The following is a 13,337-nucleotide window of genomic DNA, read 5'->3' as shown; positions in this document are numbered from 1 at the left end:
CTAATGTAAGAACATAAATTTGATCGAGTCTCTTGTTCCCTCTGCAATTTATTTCATGGCCTCTAGAGTTTATAGATTTGTTCGGGGCAAAGCAGAGAGAAAGTAGTTGGCCAACTAAAACTTTCAAATCTTGAAAAGGAAACGACAACACTGGACAGTTTTTTTTATTTATTTTTTTTAACTTCGATTCAAGTATTAGCTTGTATGTTAAGTACATTGATTCAAATAAACTTTGTGCCAACAAAAAGAAAAGATTATACTCACACTTTTTTTGACCTAGCCAGCAGGATAGTGGTTGAAAATGCAAGGGATAAACCTCTTTCTCACGTTTCCTCTTTGGTCCTTTTCCTCCTCAGTTTGCAGGAGTCTATTCTTAGCCATGTGCAACGAATTGTCAAAGGGGAGGTGAGCCAGGCAATGAAGGAGCAGCAGGCAGTGGTCACCTCCAGCATCATGCAGGCAATGAGGTCAGCGGCCAGCACACCTGTCCCCACAGCACACCTAGACTACCAGACACAGCAGGCCAACATCCTGCAGCTCCTCCAGCAGGGCCAGCTCAACCAGGCTTTCCAGCAGGTAACACACACACACTAACACACACACGTAGGTAGGTGTAGCACTGTACACATTTAAGCCCCAGCAGCAGAACTGACTGAACCAACTAATGTGAAGATTGCGTTTAAGAAAAAATCATCAGTCACAGCTCTAGTATGTAGATTAATGCACAATGCAGAACCAAAGTTCACAAGCGCAAGTTCTGCTCAGAAACCTTTAGCCATACGCCGTTAGCAGCATATGCTGAGGTTAGCACAATATACTGATTGACGTGCGAGTCAGTCACACTATGGAGAGCGCAATGAAAGCTGGCCAGCTACAACCGCAGCGAAAAAGAGGGTTGTGTATAAGACAAGGATAGTGTGTCGGTGTTTCTTCACCGTTGTAAGTTATGTGAATGAAAACGCATCAAACATGCAAACACACATTCATCAATTGATCAACTGAAAACAAGGTAAAGCAAACCTAATTTTATATTTTCAATTTCCTAGCATAAGAGATTTTTTTGTTTTATAGCCTATTGTAACCTGGCTTCAAGTGGAGCGGTTCAGAAGGAGCTCAGTCCTCCAAGTTAGGAGGGGCGGGGCGGGAGAGCCTCCAGTTGAGCAAGATCAGTCTCCGGGCTAGCAGAGATGTAAACGCCAGGGCCTGCCTTAGTGCAACCGGGAGGCCAGCATCAGAGGAAATGCCGAAAATGGCTGACAAGGGGTTAGGGGGGATAATGCGATCGTAGGCTCTGCTCAAGGTGTCATAAAAAGTAGTTAATTTCGGGCAAGTGGGGGAATGTCTTCTTGACAATTTCCCTAATCTGGAAGAAGTGAAAGAGGTGTGACTTTGGCAAACTATAGAGGGAAGCAAGCTCTGTAAAGGATGCAAATATGCCATCTTTGTATAGATCTTTGACGCTGATGACACCATTATTGTGCGAGGCCCTAAATGTGAGGTCTGAACTTGAAGGTGTAAAGATATGGTTTTTAAGCAGTGGGGTCAAGATGTAACTATGACACTTTTAATGCAAAGTTAGCATTGTCAGCGATGTCTTTGTCATGACAATTTGAATTTAACAAAGACAACAATCTGCCTAGAGTCATACAGTGAGGAAAATAAGTATTTGAACACCCTGCTATTTTGCAAGTTCTCCCACTTAGAAATCATGGATGGGTCTGAAATTGTCATCGTAGGTGCATGTCCACTGTGAGAGACATAATCTAAAAAGAAAAATCCAGAAATCACAATGTATGATTTTAACTATTTATTTGTATGATACAGCTGCAAATAAGTATTTGAACACCTGAGAAAATCAATGTTAATATTTGTACAGTAGCCTTTGTTTGCAAGTACAGAGGTCAAACGTTTCCTGCAGTTTTTCACCACGTTTGCACACACTGCAGGAGGGATTTTGGCCCACTCCTCCACACAGATCTTCTCTATTCAAGTTTCTGGACTGTCGCTGAGAAACACGGAGTTTGAGCTCCCTCCAAAGATTCTCTATTGGGTTTAGGTCTGGAGAATGGCTAGGCCACGCCAGAACCTTGATATGCTTCTTACAGAGCCACTCCTTGGTTATCCTGGCTGTGTGCTTTGGGTCATTGTCATGTTGGAAGACCCAGCCTCGACCCATCTTCAATGCTCTAACTGAGGGAAGGAGGTTGTTCCTCAAAATCTCGCAATACATGGCCCTGGTCATCCTCTCCTTAATACAGTGCAGTCGCCCTGTCCCATGTGCAGAAAAACACCCCCAAAGCATGATGCTACCACCCCCATGCTTCACAGTAGGGATGGTGTTCTTGGGATGGTACTCATCATTCTTCTTCCTCCAAACACGGTTAGTGGAATTATGACCAAAAAGTTCTATTTGGGTCTCATCTGACCACATGCCTTTCTCCCATGACTCCTCTGGATCATCCAAATGGTCATTGGCAAACTTAAGACGGGCCTTGACATGTGCTGGTTTAAGCAGGGGAACATTCCGTGCCATGCATAATTTCAAACCATGACGTCTTAGTGTATTACCAACAGTAACCTTGGAAACGGTGGTCCCAGCTCTTTTCAGGTCATTGACCAGCTCCTCCCGTGTAGTTCTGGGCTAATTTTTCACCTTTCTTAGGATCATTGAGACCTGGACATGGAGCCCCAGTCCAAGGGAGATTGACAGTCATGTTTAGCTTCTTCCATTTTCTAATGATTGCTCCAACAGTGGACCTTTTTTCACCAAGCTGCTTGGCAATTTCCCCGTAGCCCTTTCCAGCCTTGTGGAGGTGTACAATTTTGTCTCTAGTGTCTTTGGACAGCTCTTTGGTCTTGGCCATGTTAGTAGTTGGATTCTTACTGATTGTATGGGTTGGACAGGTGTCTTTATGCAGCTAACGACCTCAAACAGGTGCATCTAATTTAGGATAATAAATGGTCTTTGAGGGTCAGAATTCTAGCTGATAGACAGGTGTTCAAATACTTATTTGCAGCTGTATCATACAAATAAATAGTTACAAAAATCATATATTGTGATTTCTGGATTTTTTTTTTTTTAGATTATGTTTCTCACAGTCGACATGCACCTACGATGACAATTTCAGATCTCTCCATGATTTCCAAGTGGGAGAACTTGCAAAATAGCAGGGTGTTAAAATACTTATTTTCCTCACTGTAAATATGTCATGACAGGCCCAATTATCAAACTTTAATAAACTATTTAGCTTCAAGTGTTAACATTACATTAATCTTTCATGAAGAGGTTGGATTTGACATTGGCTGTCATGAGAGCATTATAATTGAGTCATGAATATTTTGATTGACCTCAAGGTACAGTGAAACAATTTGGACCTGTCATGAAGTTTGTTTTCATCATCAAATGCTTATATGACGGTGTCATGAATGATACCCTTGACTCAAGTAGAGTGGAACCATTTGGACTCGTCCTTAAGATGTCTTAAAAGTTATAAGACCAGTTTGACGACAGTGAAGGCAGTACCGAGGTGATTTATTGAGTTTTGGACACGTTGTTAGCTATAGTTAGCTGCCGTTAGCTCGGTTAGCTTAGTTACAGATGTCCAATTAGTTAACATTAAAGCATGTGAACATGAAAAACAAACACAAAATGCAAGTATAATCCTGAAGTGCTATATAATAGTTGCCCTTTTAATGTCAGGTTGTCATGACAAAGATATCTCTGACGATGCTAACTTTGCATTAAAGGTGTCATAATTTACCGAATGACACTTAATCTGTAAACAGCCGTGAATACTCAAAATGACTGCTTCATGTTTATGACCGGTGTCATGTCATAATAATGATGGTGTCATGTCAGTCTTATGCACACCCCACTTCAAATAAAGTGTTACCTTTTTATAATTAAAATAGTTTACTAAAGTTGCCAGTGGTCTAAATGCCGTCCCGTACGTTGGCTCGTCATGATGCTCTCCACATTGTTTTTCTGCTCATAAACCTGCTCCTACGCCATATAATGGCAGGGAAAACCCTGGCTACCCCAGTCCCCAGATGTCTGTTTGATACTTGCACTACTGCCTGTCCAAAATAAATGAAAAGAAACGTATCCTTATGCGTTTGGGGGGGTCTAAATATAATGCCCTCTCTCTTTCTTTTCTTCCAGGCTCTTTCAGCGACCGATCTGAACTTGGTCTTGTATGTGTGTGAGACCATCGACTCTCAGCAGGTGTTTGGTCAGCACCCCTGCCCTCTCAGCCAGCCTGTGCTGCTGTCGCTCATCCAGCAGCTCTCCTCCAACCTCACAACCCGCTCTGAGCTTAAAATCAGGTGAGCTCACTACAGATGCTATTTTTGGTACCGTGTGGGATTTCCTCTTTCACCAGTTTGCATCCATAGTAACATTATTCCCTACTTGAAGATTACACAAGTCTTCCCAGGGGTCAGAAGAAACATTCAGCGTGTAAATTGTAGAAGAACCCACTGAAAGTCAAAACACAATAGACACAGCGTGGGCGAGGCCTGCACAATATTGGAAAAAACTGACATTGCGATATTTTTTTTTTCTCCTGCGATTATATACTGCGATATCAAAACAGATGACATAAATAGCTCTATTTGGAAATAATAAATCGTTGTCTACTACTGGTTTGATTTTGTAGGGGAGTGCATCTACATAGAAAAACCTTTCTTATGTGCATGCAAAGCATTCTTTGTTGAACTTTAATGCTTCACAAACACCAAAGCAAGTAAGCGCTGTGACTACTCTTCTGAAGTTATTTTGGAGAGGGAAATTAGGTAGAAATACACTGATTGACTGACATGACACCATTGTATTCATATAATACTATCAACCCAGGCTAAAGTGAATGATATTAATAATGCATGCATGATGCTTCCTCTAAATTTCAGGTTGTGGTCGACTAGCGGCTTGTTTGATAAAGTGATCAACATTGATTGTGATTGGTGGTTGGCTTTGCATGCAGACCTGCGTGTCACACACTAGCAACAAACCATGTATCCAAGAACACTTAAATCAGTGTAAATTCCGTTATATCAGACACAGACTTCTGTTGTAGATGAGCGTTTCCAGCGTCGTGGCTCCGAACCGTAACGTTAGTTGGTACAGGCGCCTTGTTTCTTTAGGCTAAGTTTATTAGCTTTAGCCTGGCTAGTAGCAGCTTTCTGCGTTGAAAAATGGCCCTGGAGACGTCGTCATAACGTAGCATTAATCAAGTGATTTAGTTTGTCTTTGCAGCAAACATAAAACACTGACTACTGTAGCTTCACTACCCATGGAGAAGTATGTGCATCACTGTGTCTGCGTCAGCTGCCGCTTAAGGTACTTTTCTACACACGGACAGCCTCACTTCTCGTAACAAACTCCGTCGGACTAACGGTACGTCACATACACACGCCGCCCACGTGGCCACCTGTCTTAAAGGAGAAGGCTCAGGCAGTAACAATCATGGAAAAGGAAAACGGTGAAAGTTTACTTTTCTATCAAGCAGCAAAAAAGTTTGAGCGTCAACAGAGCAAGAAGGCTACCCTACACTTGCAGTAGGAAATAAAAATGTTGGCAGTGATATTGGGTTGCTCGGCATCAAACCCGCCAAACTCAATTACAACCAATCTCCATGTGACTGCAATACCACATTTTAACAACCTAAAACCTAGTAAGAATTGAGGCGTGATAAAGGAAGCCCAGGTACAATATTGTGGTTAACCTTGTCCCATTTATTGACCCAGCACATCAGATCCACTATAGTCTCAATTACAGTTATTACAATTAAGTATTGTTAATCTTCTATAATTGTAATTAAAACAACCCTCAATACATGAAGGAATTGAATTGCAGGATGTGTGACTATACATGAAATGCATGCAGTATATCATCCCACACCACTGTAGTTTGAGGTGAAAACTGTTCCCATAACCCATAACTTGGGTTGAATCAAAAACGGCTTTCTTTTTTCCAAAATGCCTAAATTTTAAGTCCATTTTCTCACAAAGCGATAGCAGTAAACGCGTTTTGGATTGCATTACACGTCTTCTCTCCCACCCAAGCTGGAAGCTGTGCTATCGGCGATCAGTAATAAAGCCAGTCTTTGCATAAACTTTTGCTCCCTATCTCATCTCCATTGTATGTCCATTATTCCTCGTCTCCTGTGTGCTAAACAGTGCTAAACTGCTGACCCTATCACCCTGCCCCGTCTGCAGCCCTGCTACATGGCTGTCTTGGGAGTGCAAATGATTCTGTGAATAGCTTCACAATTTTTAGATGGCCTCGATCGTTCTGTTCTTTCTATGTCCTTCTGTTGTTCACTCTTGCACTCCAGTCTGTCTTTTTTTTTTCTGTTCTTTAAACTGAAAAGTGTCGTGCTGCAATTCTCAAGATGCATATGAATATGACTGCTCAGAGAGCCCCCGCCTCACTCACTTGATGTCCTTCTCTCTAATGAATCCTTGCATCCCTTGTCATCTTGATCTTTTCTCCCCCCAGAAAACCTCTTTCTCTATTAGAGTCCCTTTGCAGTGTGTGTGTGTCTGGATCACCTGTTCTGCGTTGACATTGCAGCTGCCCAATAGTGAAAATACGGCCCTCCAGGTGCCGCTGAGAGAGAGAGAGAGACAGAGAGAGAGAGGTTCAATCTGAGGCATTATTAGGACAGAGCACAGTCTTAGTTGGATGGGTTGTGGTGAGAGGGATTTCAGTAGATGGAATAAAAACAGGAAAAATCACAAAACTTCTTAACGACTTCTCTTGCACTCTTGCCTAGCCTGGTTGACACCAGACCCTTCTCAGCTGTAACTGAGAGTGGGTCTGGGAAAGGTTCATTTCCAGAGGGGCGTCACCAACGGACGCCACTCAAATGCCTCTGGGCGCATTGGATAGTCCTTCAACCAATCAGAGCAACGATCCGGGTGACGCTTTTCACATCCACTAAAAAAAGAATTTGATTTTGGTTTTTGGTGTGGTCCCTCCAAACCCTACTTTCTCCTTGCAGGTGTTGCGTATTGCAAACGTGTTCTCTTCTGCACACGCGCTGAAGAGAAACAGCTGACGTGTTGCGGGTTAATTCACGACGTTCCCGACATGTGGGAGAATAGCGCGGACACGCACTTCACACCGCGAGCGTGTACGCGACCACACACGGCTGAAAAGTTTAGAGAAAGGAAAAAGAGACTGTGCTGTGTGCGTGCGTCTTTGAGAATTGCAACTCGTATAACTTATGGTGTCAGTTAATTGTAGAGTTGACCGGCATGAAATCGGCATATGTCACACTGACCTGCAGTTCGCTGAGCACGTGAAGCACGTCTTCGGTAGCCGTCATGTTGAATGTAAACAAAAAGCTGCTCGCCGTCGCTGCGCTATCGTCGTCACGTAAAGCCCGCCTCAGCGGTTGTGATTGGTGCCTCAATTTTGTGAACATTGGAAATGGGTTTGAATGGGCTCTTCGCCAGGCTGGCTTGCAGAGCAAATCTCAAATTTGCCGGAAGTTCGTCAGGGTTTACCCAGGCTAACTCTTGCCTACTTTAATGACAAATTTGATTTGAGCCATACAGGAAAGCCTTGTGCTCTCATGAGTAAATGAAAGTCAATAAAATATTGGGATGTGACAAAAACTACTGTACTTTTTTTTTTTTTTTTTTTTTTCTTCAGGCTTATTACAAGATAAAGGAGCCTTCCTTTTCTGTTCTTCTGATTGATAGTATCTTAGAAGAATCCATGAAAGATTCCCAAAGAGAAATAAAAGCAACGTTAGGATTGTTGGCACCATTGAGGATCGTTTGCAGGATCATAAGCTGGTTTTGAAGAACACATTGTTGTCCAAACGGATGCAAGAATAATGTGAACTGAGGGTGCATAAAGAGAAACTTAATTTATGTTGTGGAAACAAACTAGCTAGTCAGTATCTATGGAGTTCTATGCAGTAAAATCAAATGGCATGCTGCCACTGTGTTATGGAGGTCTGATAGACTGTGTGTGTGTGTGTGTGTGTGTGTGTGTGTGTGTGTGTGTGTGTGTGTGTGTGTGTGTGTGTGTGTGTGTGTGTGTGTGTGTGTGTGTGTGTGTGTGTGTGTGTGTGTGTGTGTGTGTGTGTGTGTGTGTGTGTGTGTGTGTGTGTGTGTGTGTGTGTGTGTGTGTGTGTGTGTGTGTGTGTGTGTGTGTGTGTGTGTGTGTGTGTGTTGAGGGGATCTCTGGCCCGAGACCAGGTGGCGATGTGGGAACAGCTCTAATGTTAGACAAGTAGTTGAGCCACTGATAGAAGTGGCCTTTCTCCACACCCGGCAGCCCCTCCAAGGGTCAAAACACAGTATATGCAAGTTAACCTTGTACTGCTTTTATATCAGAATTAATGAAGTGCCAGATTCTTGATGGGAACTTCATTTATTTCACAATTTTCTCCATATAGAACAAAAATGGCCATGGCCTCTTGTGCTGAGTTATTTTCTATCATGCTTGGTCCTGCCGCACGACCAAAGACTGTAGTTCTTGGCTTAAAGTGCCCATATTATGAAAAAAACACTTTTTCTGGGATTTGGGGTGTTATATTGTGTCTCTGGCTTGTGACGTCACAAGCCGAAACGAGCTGGCTAACCGCAACCGTTAACGCTAGCATGCTACCTCGTTCTCAGTAGCAAAGCACTGCTACAACACACACAAGTTCACCATAATCTACAAACAAACTACTTAAATGTGCGCCCTCATTTAGAAGTCTCCCAGCTAATCCTGCCTTGTAACTGACCGAAGTTGAAGAAACAGCCTTTCTTTTACTGTCTATGGAGCTAGCTAGCTGACATGATCTACATCTGAGCTACTACGCATGTGCGAGTGCAATCAAAGATAGTACAGAAGAAGAAAAGAGGTCTCACTCTGTAGCTAAAACAGAGACCAGGTGACAAGAGGATCTGCAGCAGTGAGAGAGCTGTGCAGTACAACAAAAATATGGTGTTTTTTGAAAATTAAACCATGTAAATCTATTCTGGTACAACCGTAAAATACAATTATGAACCTGAAAATGAGCATAATATGGGCACTATTTCTTTCCTGCTCATGCCTACAGTAGATGATGCTGTATGTGCCCGCCTGGAAATTGGTCCTTCGTCCTCATTATCTAATGTCTCTGTCCCATCTCTGTCCCCTGTTCAGCTACCTGGAGGATGCAGTGATGAATCTGGACCACAGCGACCCGCTGACTAGAGACCACATGTCCTCGGTGTTGGCCCAGGTCCGACCGAAGCTCTTTGCCTTCCTGCAGCAGGACCCGCACAGCCCGCTCAGCAAGAGGGCGCGGCGCCTGATGATGATGCTGCAGGGTCTCGTCAGCCACTAGTCCTCCATTTAAAGAGCGGTGCAAGGGGAGTCATTTTCCTCACACATGCACATGGATACAGATCATGAGTCCCTTTTTTTTTTCTCTTTTTTTTTTTTTTTTTTTTTTTTTTTGGTTACGAGTCCACGTACGTTTTAGAGGAGAAAGCAGCAACAATTTCACCCCCACTCGGAGCAGTCTCTTGGAGTTAAGGATGGGGGACGTGCCGTTGGTTGGAGATGGAAGACGAGGGCTCCTAAATGACCTAAACCTCTTGCTTGGTTCAAGAATTACTGTTCCCACCTGGCCCTCCACACAACCCTAATCCAGCTCTTTCTCTCCCCCGTTCCATTTGTTCCTATTCCTCCCCCTGTTCTACCATTACCAGTGAGGTGTCAAGTTAGGAAATAGAATTTTTTTATTTTTTTTTTCCCTGGACATACCTTCAGTGCAAGACAATAATGGTTTGGACAACTCTGAAGTTGCTGCTTGTTCCTCCCCCAAGAGGCATTCTGGTTGTCTCTCATCCTTTTTATCACCATCAAGAAACAAAAGAAACGAGCTGAAATGTCTGGTCGCCCCCGTCTCCCAGACACATCGTACCTGACACTCCTTTTGATGCCACTTCACCCAAATGTGCACAAGACTCCAAGAATGTTGAGCTGACTGGTCCACAAGACCAAACATCGCTGTTTCTTTTGACAAGAGATGGGTTTACCTCAAAAAGTCCCCTTGTATTTTGGCCTAATGAGCAAACAGCAGGCTTGGATGCATTTTTTTTTTCTTTCTTCAATACAGACCAGCATCTTTGCTAGAGCCAACTTGGAATTTGGTTACTACAGGATTTCGCTGTCCTCGGTTAAGTTTTTTTCAAACATCCAAGCTAATCCGGGCAACCAAAAGTATGTAACATTCAAAGCCATTTCATGTTTGTGGCATATTTTCATTCAGTTATTTCTTAATAGGTTGGAGACGACAACCTTGCTAGGCCAAATCAGTCTTGGTGCTTTGAAGAGGATCAACATGCTGAATTGTTTTACTGAAAGTTAATTGAATTTGTCCCTGCGTTTGGTATTCAGGATGGGAAGTATATCATACTGTTTGCACTCTGGCCTTGTTTTCACAAATCATTCTAATGAGGGTCTCTGAAGAATACAAATCAGGTGAAAGGATGAGAAATGGCATTTTTGAAATGTAACAAATATGTGTGAAGGTCCTCCAGCTTGAAAAGATTTCACCTTTTTTGAATCTAAAATGTTTGGAGCCCAACTTCCAGTTTGGCAGCCGTCCATGTGTACAGCTCTGTCCTGTGAATTGGTTTCTTCTGTATGTCTGTCCCCTTTTTTTATATAAAACATTTAGCATTTGTAAGACTTGTATACTTGCTTTAAGAGTTGTCAAACTAGTTATACTACATAATGAAACACTTCCTAAGCCTAATTGTTACCAATGATGTTAGTTTATCAGGCTATTCCCAAATAATGTTTTGTAAATTGAATGTGCAGTTACTTCTCATAGGCTCTAGGAGGCAGCACTTGGTTGGACTGATCACCCTTCTTGTCATTTTAGGTTTTGGCTTCAGAAGTCATTCCTGCTCTCTTCAGTATCGGTTTTACCAGACATTGAAAAGCCTGCACCCGTTTGTTCACCTTTTTTTAAAAGTGGGTCTCGGATGATGATTTGTGTACAGCCCGTTTACACACGCGTCATTTAGTTGCAGGGTGGCCACATCATTGAGCTGATTGTAAAACAAAAGTTCTGCTAATTTGACCTCTGTAGATTCTGTTAGGTTGGATTTGTCTAGCAAGTGCCTTATTATATTCTACATGTTTCACTTAAACATTTGATCCTATTTGGGCCTTCAGAACACTTGTAATGTTTGAGCATTATCCCATTATCCTTTTTCGCTTTCACAAGCATTTACGTTGTTAAAATGTCGGCTCTGAAGTAAGACTCAAACAGCACAGCAGAGGAGAATCTATGTTTGGTTTACTAACGTGACCACCAAGACGGCTGATTTGGATTAGATATTAGACTGATCATGCAACACAGAGAGAGAGATGTACTATTTTGACTACTACCACCTTCACCTTTCAGTTACAGACCCCAGTTTATTGTCCTCAGAGTAGAATGACAGGTTGACTCCTGTGTTACCCTGAGTGGGAGCTGTGTGTGAGAAACAACTGAGGCTAGTGTGTAGGTTATTATTATTTTTTTTTTTTTTCCATTCTGTTAATTTCCCTCTGCTTGAATGCTTATGTTGTATCTTTTACAGTTTATTTTACCCTAAACATTTTGGAATAAAAAAAAGACTTGTTCAACTTTATTGTGTCTTTATTCGTTTGGCGGGTTTTGTACTTGCAGAGAACAGTCCTCACTAGGACTGGGTATTGTTTAATTTGTGCAATTCAGTGTGCTTTCATTCCTCAGTTGAACAGCGAGCGCCATCTAGTATAGTAGGCTTAGAAAATAAAAAAAATGGTTCACGATGCTTCATTTGGCCATCAATACCAATGGCCGTGCTTTTAAACATTCCGGTGGCATCTCGGCACACTGAACCGCCAACTCCGTCAGATACACCGCTCTCGACCTCACCACACCAGACTGTATGGGTCGTAGCTGCTTCGGCAGTGGGCCAACCACACCTTGCATTAAATTGAGGAGCACTACAAATGGTCTTTTTTTTATTATTTTATATATATGTGTACAATAAGGATTGAGTACTACTCCGTACTGGGTTATTTTGGCCGATACCTTTTTAAGGTATTGAGTACAGATACCCAGCCCTAGTCCTGACAAACCTGATGAAGTTCAGGTGAGCTGCTGTGTACAGTTATTTAAGTCTTTTCCATCCAGAGACAGTTAGAACTGCATCATTCCCTGCAGAAGGCACTCAAAGCCTTGCTCATGGACACCACAGTGGTGGAAAATAAATAAATACATTTACATAAATATTGCTCATAAGCACAATTATGAGGTACTTATACTTTACTTGAGTGTTTCCACTTCATGCTCCTTTATACTTTTACTGGACCACAATGTAACAATGTAAATCATATGCCTATTTGTTTATTCAACAGCTTTTCACAAAGATTTTACAATTAAAAAATACTGAATGAGAAGCTTACAAAATATATGTTAAAGATTAAATTACTGGTTCCCAAACTGTTTTGGCCCCTTATTAAAAGTGTGTCTGTCTATGAGGTCATAAAGCACATATGTTTATTCTTCTTTCCTCCCATTAATCATCTCAACCCCTGATTTATCTCATGTTGTGAACTGTCTGTTGGCACCAGACACATATAGGTTAGGAACCACTGGATTACACTAGGTCACCAGCTGCAACCATCAAATAAAGTCATATTTACAATCATTTTTGAAAGATATGTTTGCTGAGGATTTAGTTTTTCTTGGTTACTCTTAGTACTGTACTTAAGTACAAGGTACTTGTGCTTCGCTTAAGTCTTTTCTTTTCATGCCTCTTTCTACTCTACTACATCTCCGAGAGAAATATTGCACTTTTTACTCCACTACAGCTAGTTAGTAGTTACTTTACAAATTAAGATTGTTGCACACAAAAACACACGTACTTTATAAAATACAATGTTTTATTAGAATTTAAACTACCCAACAATATACAGGCCTACAGGTCCAGCTGAAATCATTACTGATTAAACACTGAGTTGATTGACAGAAATGATTTGATCGTTTCCAGTTTCTGAAATGTGAATTTTTCTGCATTGAGCACTTTTGCTTTAAGTACATTTTCCTGATGATACTTACACACTTTTAATTAAGTAACATTTTCAATGCAGGGCTTTTACAGAGTATGTTTTACAGTGTGGTATCAGTACTTTTACTTAAGGATCTGAATACTTCTTCCATCAGGGACTCTGTGAGCTGCTGTAGACCTCCTCCTCCTCTCCTCTCCTCTCCTCTCCTCTCCTCTCCTCTCCTTCCTCCTAGACGCGGACGCGCCCTCCCCTCCAGCGGAGCGGATGAGCGCACCGTGGATGCTCCCCG

At 42.1% G+C, this 13,337-nt stretch overlaps 1 protein-coding gene across 3 annotated transcripts in view; it reads left to right on the top strand.

Annotated features, from left to right (window-relative positions):
- The window catches only part of edc4 (enhancer of mRNA decapping 4), a 38,441-nt gene extending 26,805 nt beyond the window's left edge, over positions 1-11,636 (top strand). For all 3 annotated transcript variants that reach the window (XM_028585695.1, XM_028585694.1, XM_028585696.1), the window contains 3 exons: positions 357-576; positions 4,163-4,326; positions 9,152-11,636. In XM_028585695.1, the coding sequence (XP_028441496.1) occupies positions 357-576; positions 4,163-4,326; positions 9,152-9,335 (568 nt within the window). In that variant the 3' untranslated portion in view covers positions 9,336-11,636. The remainder of the gene's footprint in view (positions 1-356; positions 577-4,162; positions 4,327-9,151) is intronic.
- The last annotated feature ends 1,701 nt before the right edge of the window (positions 11,637-13,337 follow it).

This window comes from Perca flavescens, chromosome 8 (assembly GCF_004354835.1).
Source record: "Perca flavescens isolate YP-PL-M2 chromosome 8, PFLA_1.0, whole genome shotgun sequence".
Lineage (NCBI taxonomy): Eukaryota > Metazoa > Chordata > Actinopteri > Perciformes > Percidae > Perca > Perca flavescens.
The sequence above is the reverse complement of the archived record's forward strand: the minus strand, read 5'-3'. Positions and strand labels throughout refer to the sequence as shown.